This window comes from Amphiprion ocellaris, chromosome 6 (assembly GCF_022539595.1).
Source record: "Amphiprion ocellaris isolate individual 3 ecotype Okinawa chromosome 6, ASM2253959v1, whole genome shotgun sequence".
NCBI classification, from domain to species: domain Eukaryota; kingdom Metazoa; phylum Chordata; class Actinopteri; family Pomacentridae; genus Amphiprion; species Amphiprion ocellaris.
The window spans coordinates 10,263,804-10,273,502 of record NC_072771.1 but is presented as its reverse complement, the minus strand read 5'-3'; the positions used below and the strand labels follow the sequence as shown (position 1 = coordinate 10,273,502).

At 39.9% G+C, this 9,699-nt stretch overlaps 1 protein-coding gene across 4 annotated transcripts in view; it reads right to left on the bottom strand.

Moving 5' to 3' along the window:
- Positions 1-294: 294 nt before the first annotated feature.
- ccdc125 (coiled-coil domain containing 125) overlaps positions 295-9,699 on the bottom strand; it is a 29,375-nt gene continuing 19,970 nt past the window's right edge. For 3 of the 4 annotated variants that reach the window (XM_035945899.2, XM_035945900.2, XM_055011558.1), the window contains exons 9-12: positions 9,499-9,603; positions 3,395-3,545; positions 2,597-2,715; positions 295-1,983 (exon numbers count right to left, since the gene is read on the bottom strand). In XM_035945899.2, the coding sequence (XP_035801792.1) occupies positions 1,645-1,983; positions 2,597-2,715; positions 3,395-3,545; positions 9,499-9,603 (714 nt within the window). In that variant the 3' untranslated portion in view covers positions 295-1,644. The remainder of the gene's footprint in view (positions 1,984-2,596; positions 2,716-3,394; positions 3,546-9,498; positions 9,604-9,699) is intronic. The other variant, XM_055011559.1, reaches the window with a different exon arrangement.

The window sequence follows — 9,699 nt, the reverse complement described above, 5'->3', positions numbered from 1 at the left end:
AGGGTGTATCCTGCCTTTCGCACAGTGTCAGGTGAGAAAAAGCAGGCATAGCTGATGGATGGCTGGATGGATGGATGGCTGGATGGATGGCTGGATGGATGGATGGATGGATGGATGGATGGATGGATGTTCTACAGGTGATCTGTGAGCTAAGCTAATGGTTTGAGCTCCATTTTATAGGTATTCACACATAAATCAGCATCAGATCAGTTTGTGTAAAAGCCAGCTGAGCAGACCTGTCCCTCTCAAACTACATAAAGAAACTGAAAGCAGTAATTACACAAAGGAAAGAAATACAAGACAGCTTTTATTACTAATCTGTCAGATATTTAGATTGTCACAGCTTCAAATCTGCACAGATGTTTTTTGTTTTTTTTTTAAAGATTTATCACATCCCTTACTACAATATTCTGTGTTGTTAAATACACGTTAAAACCAATGATGGGTAACAGGCTCTGCTACACTGCAAAAATTTCTTTGAATTGACTCCAGGAACACAAGCAAAAGCGCAAAGTCGTGGACATGGCCTCCAAACTCCCAAGATACCAATGCAATTTAACATTTTTGTAGGATGAATCAAAATGAGTCCATTCCAGGCCCACTCCCAGCCCACAGGATTTAATGGATCTGCTGCCAACATCCCAGTGCCAGACACCATGGGACACCTCTAAGGGCCCCTGTCCATGCTCACGAGTCAGAGCTGTTTTGATGGCACAAGCGGGACCATAACAAAGGTGGCTTTAATGTTGTGATCAATCAGTGTGGTTCAACAATTAAGTAAGTGCAATGTTAATATGCAATAGATAACTACAATATATATACAGTTTATGATCTGTAATGTGAATTTTGTTAGCCTTTCAGACTAAATACAGTAACCATCAACCAGACAACATTTATTCTGTTCATAGAATACACCTTTGAAACCGGGCTAACAAAATTTTAATGATTCCAATTTATGAAGATTAAAAAGTTTTGAAAAAACGTCTTCATTGAACCGGCATCTAAGTCAGTTGACTGTGAGATCAAGTGAAAGTGAGGTATTTCCCATCATGTCCTGATTCACTGCAGTCAGTGTAGAGCAACTAAACAACTAAAACCTGCAGCCACTTTGATCTTTTGAGGATATTGCCTACATTTTTAGAGGAAGTAGGGTTCAAATCAGATAGAAATGTAATCAGAATGCATTGCGCAGCGATCAACTCTGCACAGGCCTGGCTTATTTCAAAGAACAATGTTAAAACTTCAGTCTCTCCTCACGTTAGTGAGGAGTGTCAGGGAGGGGAGCAGGAGGGCGTAATTTACTTTGCTGACCCTGAGCCTTCTAAGTTATATACATTTGTAGATCAACACCTACAACAGAAATCAAGTTGTGCATAAGGTATTAACCTTTAATGACAATAGCAGTGGCAGAAAATTGGTCATATATTGTAAGAGAAAGTTCAATCGCATCCTTTTTGTCTTAGTGAGTTTACAGTTGATGTAAGCAGTGAGTACTCAGGCAAAATTGTACACTTCCATTACACTTCAGATACATCCATGTCGTAGTTTGTTCTTTTAAATTAAACCTCCACTACCATGTCTGTGGCTGAGACACGGCATCTGGTAGATCTTGCAAATGGATCAGGATAGTGATTGGTCTGAGTGCTAAATTTCAGGCTTGTAGCTATTTTGATGTTGTTGTTGTTGTTGTTGTTGTGGTTGGGCCAGCTGAAGCTGGGAATCTGATAGCTCATATATGGGCTGTGCTTGAATTTTGGGTAAGACTTCTGTTATTTTCGATTCTGAGGCATCAGGTGTTTGTTGAGATTGGCTATGGTTCAGTGATGGGTCTACTGTTTGCTTTGATTTGATCCTGGACTCTGATTGATCTGGCAGTTGACAATGTGAATCTAGGTGCAACTGTCTCTGCAGCTCCTCTGCACTGTGAGCTAACATGATGCTCACCTTCCTCTGGTGGGCCAGGGCCTCCTCCCTGTCATTCAGCTACAGCAAGAAACACACCATCAGTACAAAGGAAAATTAATCATTCTTTTTAGAGAAAATAAGGCAAAATAGTTTTGATAATAAACAGTTGGACGAAGAACATGCTACTGAAACACGTTTAAGTGTGTAGGCTGTAATATGACTTAGTTATTGGTTCGCTTAAAGGGGAGCTTTTATTGTTGAAGAAGCAGGAAGTGGCAAACTCTGACTACACTATTTTCTCCAGCAGTTTTTCAACAAGGAAGTGTTTTTAATTTCATAATTCATTTGCATGCTAGTAAAAACATGGACTGCGTACTTTCAATTCAGTTCAGTTTTTTTTAAGTACTGTCATCTCCAACGTCTGAGAATTACAACAGGTACAAATACCTCTGACTTTGAATGTGGTCAGCAGGTGGCATTAACTACTTAATTTGAAGCAGATTGAGGTCTTAGGATTAATTATGAAGGAGGTGTTGCATGTATTTTCTCCTTCATGGAGCTGAAACAATAAAAATAATCACACTGCAAAGTCTTTACTCCCAAATAGAACTCCTCTAGTGAATTTCATTGTCTATTGTGATCTATAGTGATCTCAGATAACGAGCCCTAAGATGTTAGAGAAGATACTAACCAAGTCCAGCAGTTTGTAGAGAGTCTCTAGAAGATCCTCAGGCATCTTCTTCTCCAAACTAGAAGGTAGCAATCCCCTAAGTCTCTGGCTTACACTGACTAAAGGACGCCTGTTAAGACCTGGGGAAAGAGACAAGCATTTTTCTAATGGTTTCAAAAAACAGAAACAATGAGGTAGTCAAGTTACAGGTTATTTATATCTTCATTACAAAATTAGTGTTAAGCAAAATAACAGCAAATCCCTGACTGATAGGGAAAACCTGTATTCACATTTGAGTGGCACCAATAGAGACAGAAGACATTGAGACAGCCTAAATCCACAAAACACAGCCATACTGGCAAAAACTGACCCCACTGACCAAACCCCCCCCCAAAAAACAGAAACAAAAAAAAACCCTAATGACTGGATTTAGGGCTGTTTGGTTCTCTCTCTACTGTTACCCTTATTGCTGTTTGTATTAAGTTATGTGACATACCATTTTTTGAAAGCATCTTCACTTATTTTTACAGTCTAAACCCTTTGTGCAGTGCTGTACTTGTGTTCCATACATGTCGGGATGCTGGAAAAAACCTTTCTTAACATTAGAAATGAATATTTTCCACAAAATGTTAGCAACTTCAGTTCTAAGTACCATAATGCGGTAAGTCTGTGGATAAACTAAAAAATCAGGGCCCTTTTTAGTGAGAATTGTACAGGTCTACACATGAATCGAGAGGAGACTAATGGTACTATCATCTGCCTGTTGGATGGCCTGACCATCCAGTTCAATGTGGTATACTGTGCTAATAGCAGACTTGCCTTCATCTTTACAGTGATGGGATTTAAGGATTTTGGCCTCGGCCAGTAGTAGGAATTGTTCACTTCGTTTTCTCAGTTGTTGTTCGAAGGCAATGCGAAAAGCATCTGCAACCATCAAGGCTTCCTCTCTCCTTGAACGCTGAGCATCAAGCTGGAAAATACACACAGACACAAACTCTCACTTTGACTGACGTGCTTCAGGGCAAGTTAATTATGTCATGGAAAATTGCATTGAAGATCTAAGGTTAAAGGTGTCCTACATGCCATGACAATACATCTGAGTAATACATTAACCTAATAGAATAAACAGTTGTATTTATAGTCAGATCTACTAGTGCTTTAATCATGGGACAGTAATACCGCTTAACCTATTAACTTGCACATTTACAAATTCAGCATTTTGTTGCCAGCTTTCTCCCCTGTTTTGACTGCAGCATCTATGTTGCTTTCAACCTGTATTATATTTTTCATTTCCTCTTTGTTGTAGGATTGTAGCGTGTTCTTCTTGTGAGAAATATGCAGCTCCAGACTTGTCCATGATAGAGAATGGTCGTTGCCTCTTTATGTGAGCGTGCCTATAACTAGTTTCAGAAAAAGTGGGGTTGGCTAAATGAGATGATAATCAGCTTTGCATGACAGTGGATGTCTAAGACGGATAGTAAAAAGAAATCCTGAGAATGCTAAACTTGCTTTATGATACAGGCCTTTGTAAGGCTCTGCTGTTTCTTTTGATATGTCCTTGGTCGACGATAGCAACGTGATAAATGACAGGGACTTCATGACTTATTTAGCTCAGAAGCAGGAGTATGGAAATGAATGAAGAAATTAGTAAAGATAATACTTAGCAGAAGTTTGATCTGACTTCATAATATGGCTACTTTGGTGGGTACAATAATGTGACAACTCACAAGCATAATTACAATGCTCATTTTTGCTATATGTGTCCATATCAATGTAATGACAAGTTCATGACTCATTTAAACAAGACTAAAAGGTGTGGAGATGAGCACAGAGCTGGATGCAAGTTGTAACTATTATTACATTTGAAATTTTCTATTATTTTTCTCAGCAACATTTTGACACAGACAAGCACCTGGAATTGATACAAAGTGCAATTCTTGCAGTTTCACTTGATACGTGCTCCACGTCACTCCAATTAACACTGAGAAATTCAGCTGAGAAAATGGGATATGAATTTGTATGCAAAATGTGCGCTGGGTCCTGTTTTGTGATGTTAAAACATCACAAAATACACTGTGTAATTGTAATGAAGCAAATATAACTGAGCTAAAACTGCAAATCAAATTCCTCTAATATATGCAGTACTCAGCTTGAACATAAAATGCCATGATGCTAAAACAGAACACAGCAGGCATTAGGAGCTCAGAGACATCAGAGCAGCAGAAAGCAGAGAAACCAGGTGCAGTCACTTGCACAGCAGTTGATCAGTGATGTAATGCATGCAAATGGCAAAAAAATTACACTACATACATACACCCATAGACACAGATCTCCTAAATGTTGAGTGCTCTGGTAAATGAAAATGCAAAAATATTTAATCACACTTGAGTCACTTACTGCAGTGCAGAGCTGGACAGTGTATTTGTCTTGTTTAGGTATATCTATATATTTTTAAATGAGGATGATACAAAACCATTTATATTAATTTAGTCTGAAGTTATGTTAGATAAGTTATCTCTTCCATAACACTGTTCCAGTGGTTGCATTCTTTCCTCTCTCACCCCTCTGCATCTATGCACAAATAACTCACAAGCTCTCTTGCAACATAGTGGGAGAGACAGCATGGGTTCAATAATAAACTCAAGTGCATCTCATATGGATAGAATATGGTTGAAATTGGTCAATATTTTTCATCAGACGTTGCTCAAAGTGAAAAATATCTCTATATATTCTAGACTCAGCACACATAAATTGAAATATTGCAGACCTTTGTTTTAACTGTGATGATAACGGCTTACAGCTCATTTGTCCATTCTCCTCTTGACAACACACTACAGATTTTCCATGGGGTTCAGATCTGGTGAGGTGGCTAGCCAATCTAGCACTGTAATGCCATGGTCCAGGAACCGTGGCTTTAGCAGTGTGAAGATATCCCAAGTCCTGCATGAAGATAAAATCTGCATCTCCCGAAAAGCTCTTCAGCAGACAGAAGCATGCAGTGCTTCAAAATCTGCTGGTAGATGGCTGCATTGATTTTGGACCTGATTATACAAAGTGGACCAACACTAGCAGATGTCATCAAAATTAAAACAAATAAAAGCTTACAATTTTCCAGTTTATGTGTAATAAATCTAGAATATATACAGTTTTTCGCTTATATAAATGTAACCTTTTCCACCATATTCTAATAATATGATATTTACTTGTATAAATATACACACATCAATAAATATCTAAAAGTTTGAAGGTATATGTTAACCTAACTGCACAATTGCATGTGTGGAAACAGTTGACAAAATTTATGAATTTGTGGAAACAACACACTAACAAAGTACTGCAAGTTGAGCACTGCAGTCAAGTGAGCTGTCCATAGTAAAATCCCAGTCTAGCCAGCTGAATTAGTTACTCTTCTCTTTGTGTGTTTATTCTACATGTAGTGGAAGCAGCCAAAATGGATGCTTAATATACATCAGAAAGAATTTTAGCAAGTTTCTAAATAGAATATTTACTCTGTGTCTTACCTATGTGTTTTGTGTCTTTGAATGAATGAATGAATCGTTTTAATCTTATAGAACAATGTGTAATGACATTTTGTCAGGCTTTCCTCTCTGTGTACAACTAAGAATATCTTAAGAGACACACATTAGAAGGCAGTGGTTCAAACAAGAAGTGGCTGGGCTGTGTGGTGTCTTCATAAATACTAATTGCTTTCTTTCTGAGTTGGTTCAAGAAGAAAGTGTCCAATATTGAGCTCCAGCCAGATGATATGCTCGGCCACTGTCACCACATTAACATCGTACGAACCGGACGTATCAAAGAGGAGATACTGAGCAAGATAGTTATGTGTAGTTTACCTTAGTACTCGTGAGTACCTGACACAGTGCAAGACTGCTGTGAAGGTGGAGACATGCGGCGGTGGTGTATTTGCAACCATCAAAAAAAAAAAAGAAAGAAATTTGAAGGACAGGGGCTGGGATTCAGCAGCAGCACCGTCAGGGTTTGAACCTCTGACCTTAGAAACAGCAGTCCAGAAACTTAACCATCACACCACCACTGCCCCAGTATTAGCTTCTCTTCATTGGCTCCCTGTAAAATCCAGGACAGAATTTAATATCCTGCCTCTCATGTATAGAACTCTTAATGACCTAGCTCCATCATATCTTAAACTGCTTACTGTACCTTATCATCCTGATAGAGCACTTCGATCTCAGACTGCAGGTTTACTTTTGGTTCCCAGAGTAGAATTGGAGACAGAGCCTTCAGTTATCAGCTCCTCTGTTGTGGAATCAGCTCCCAGTTTGGGTTTAGGATACAGACACCATCTATACTTTTGAGATTAGGCTTCAAATTTTCCTCTTTGATAAAGCTTATAGTTAGGGCTGCTCAGGATCCCCTCATCATAGGTTTAGACTGATGGGGGATTCCCATGATGACCTGGGCTCCTTTCTTCTATTTTCCTCTCTCTTGTTTCCATACAGTTGAATATCACCATTACATGTCCCTAGCTCTGTATTTCCCCTGAGGTCCTGTGTTTGTAGTCGCTGCAGATGTTTCTGGATCTGGAGCTACACGTCTCTCATCTGCTGGCCTCACTGACCTCCAAACTGTTCATTGTTCTGTTTGTATTGTTTGTCTGTTCTCCAACTGCTATCCTGTTATCCCCACCCCAAATCCTCCTGCTATCCCCCACCCTCCTCATCCCCACTGCCACCCCAACCGGTTGAGAGAGATGACCGTCTTCCATGAGCCCGGGTTGGATTCCCTCCAATCGTTGCCGACTGCTTGCTCATAAGAAATCTAAAGGCAATTTTGGATTGCTGGGTTCTCTGTTCCCTATAAATTGTAAGGGTTCACCTTACCATGTGAAGTGCTATGAGATGATATATGTTGTGAATTGGCGCTGTATAAATAAAGTTGAATTGAATTGAATTGAATTGAAATGAGGAGCATCTGACTCAGTACACAGCCCTGTAGGGTACCAGTTGTGAGAGTGAGGGTGGAGGAGATGTTCTTGCCCACTCTAACTTGCTATGGTTGGTCTGTGAGGAAGTCCACAACCCACAAGCATAGGGAGGAAAAAAGGCCTAACGTGATTACTTTTGTGACCAGCTTGTGAGGGATGACTGTATTAAATGCAGCTAAAGTTCATCAATAACATTCTCGGATAGTTGTTTTGTTTCTCCTGATGTTGCACAACACGATGGAGGGCTGTTGTGATGGTATCCTCTGTACTAGCAGTTAGTTCTGTAGGCAAACTGATGCATATCCAGGTCCGGTGGAATCACAACCTTGATATGTGAAAGCACTAGTCTTTCGAAACACTTCATAACTTGGTGTTAGTGCTACTAGATGGTAATCATTCAGACATTTGACAGCAGATTTGGGGGGCATTGATACAATCATGGAGATCTTCAAACATGTTTGGACAGTAGCCTTTTGTGGTGACATGTTAACGATGTTGGTTAACACTCTTGTAAACTGGTTATCACATACCTTCAGGACCTGCCTGGGCACTCTTTTTTGACCAGCTGCCTTGCTCACATCAACTTTTCCTCATGATGGTCTTCATCTGATGCTGCTTGATGACCAATGTAGGCTTGTCAATAGCTGAGGTGAAGATTGGACCAGCCTCCTCCCTCTTTGTGTCAAGTGGACAAAAAGTGGTTTGAGGCATTGGACAGTGTGGCATCATCACAAGGCAAGGTCTTGATGGTTTTATAGTCCATCAATGTCTTGATGCCATTCCACAAGCTTTGGGAATTGTTGCTGTTGAACTGTTCTTAGATGTGCTGCTATTTGTGCTTAGTGCCCCTGATACTTCTGCGCACTATTTCTCTACAGTTAATTTAGCATCAGCTTGCAGGGGGATTTAAACTGTCATGACTATTGTCGTTGTGAATTCCCTCAGAAGAAAGAATGATCTGCAACTCACCACAATGAGTTCCAAGTCAGGACAGCAGTGTTTATTTAAACTTTATTTTTATTTTTATTTTTTCTGTTAAAAAATTTTGCCACCCTTGTATATATTGTAAATAAAGCTGCTGTAACAATGTAAATTTCCCCTGGAGTGGGGAGAAATAAAGAACTTTATCTTATCTTATCTTATTCATGTCCGTACACCATTGGTTGCACAACATTTATTGTTCACAGAGATACACAGACCTCCCTCACTTTTCTTACTGAAGTCTCTTGTGCGATCCACTCTGTAAGCAAGCCTCCAGCTTGATAACAATGTCCTTTATATTTTTTTATTGAGTCAGGTCTCTGTGATGATAATCACGCAGTAGGGCATGATTCTTGCTCTGACCTCATCCATCTTGTTGACAAGCGACCTGGTGTCTCAGGGAAGAGACTCGGCAGTGCTGGTTTGTACTGGTTTGCCTTCACACTGACCCGTACTCCCACCCACTTGCCCCGCTTTTGCATTATCTCCCTCAACCACTGGCGCCCTCTCACTGGTGTTAATAGCAGTCCAAGAGACTCCAGTCTATGGATAATCTCCGACAGGAATGAAGTTGTGTCAACTCCACAGTCTATATGGTCACATATAGACAACAACTGTTAATAATTGTACCTGATATGAGCTATGTCAGTATAATACCAGGCAGAGATAAGGAATACACAAAGGAACTGAGAGCAATTTGGGTCACTGCTGCTACTGCATGTGCCGCAATGCTGAGACCTTGTTGTTTTATGTTCTTTGCCATTAACTGTTTGTATTCATTGCCATCTGTGTTGGCTGTGACCTGTGTCAAGTTGCTTTAAATGTTTAAAATTGCTTATATTACAACTGTCAAACCAAGTTAAAGCAGAGCAGATATGAAAACAAGAATCGATGTTACATCATATAAAGAACAATGACTGTGAACAAAAAGGAGAAAAAGATGGAGCTTGGCAGAGGTCAAGGGTTAGATGTACTTTACCTCCTGTTGCAATTCAACGAGCTGCTTCCTGCTGGCAGCAGCAATCCGACTACATGGACAAGCTTCAGTAAACCCATGACACCGGCAGGCCCCCAGCACTGCCATCTGAAAAACACACAGAGCAGATTAAAAAGGCTACTGTCATTGACTGGGTACAACTCAATCAGTCACTAATAAATTGTACTTAATGTGCACTAATAA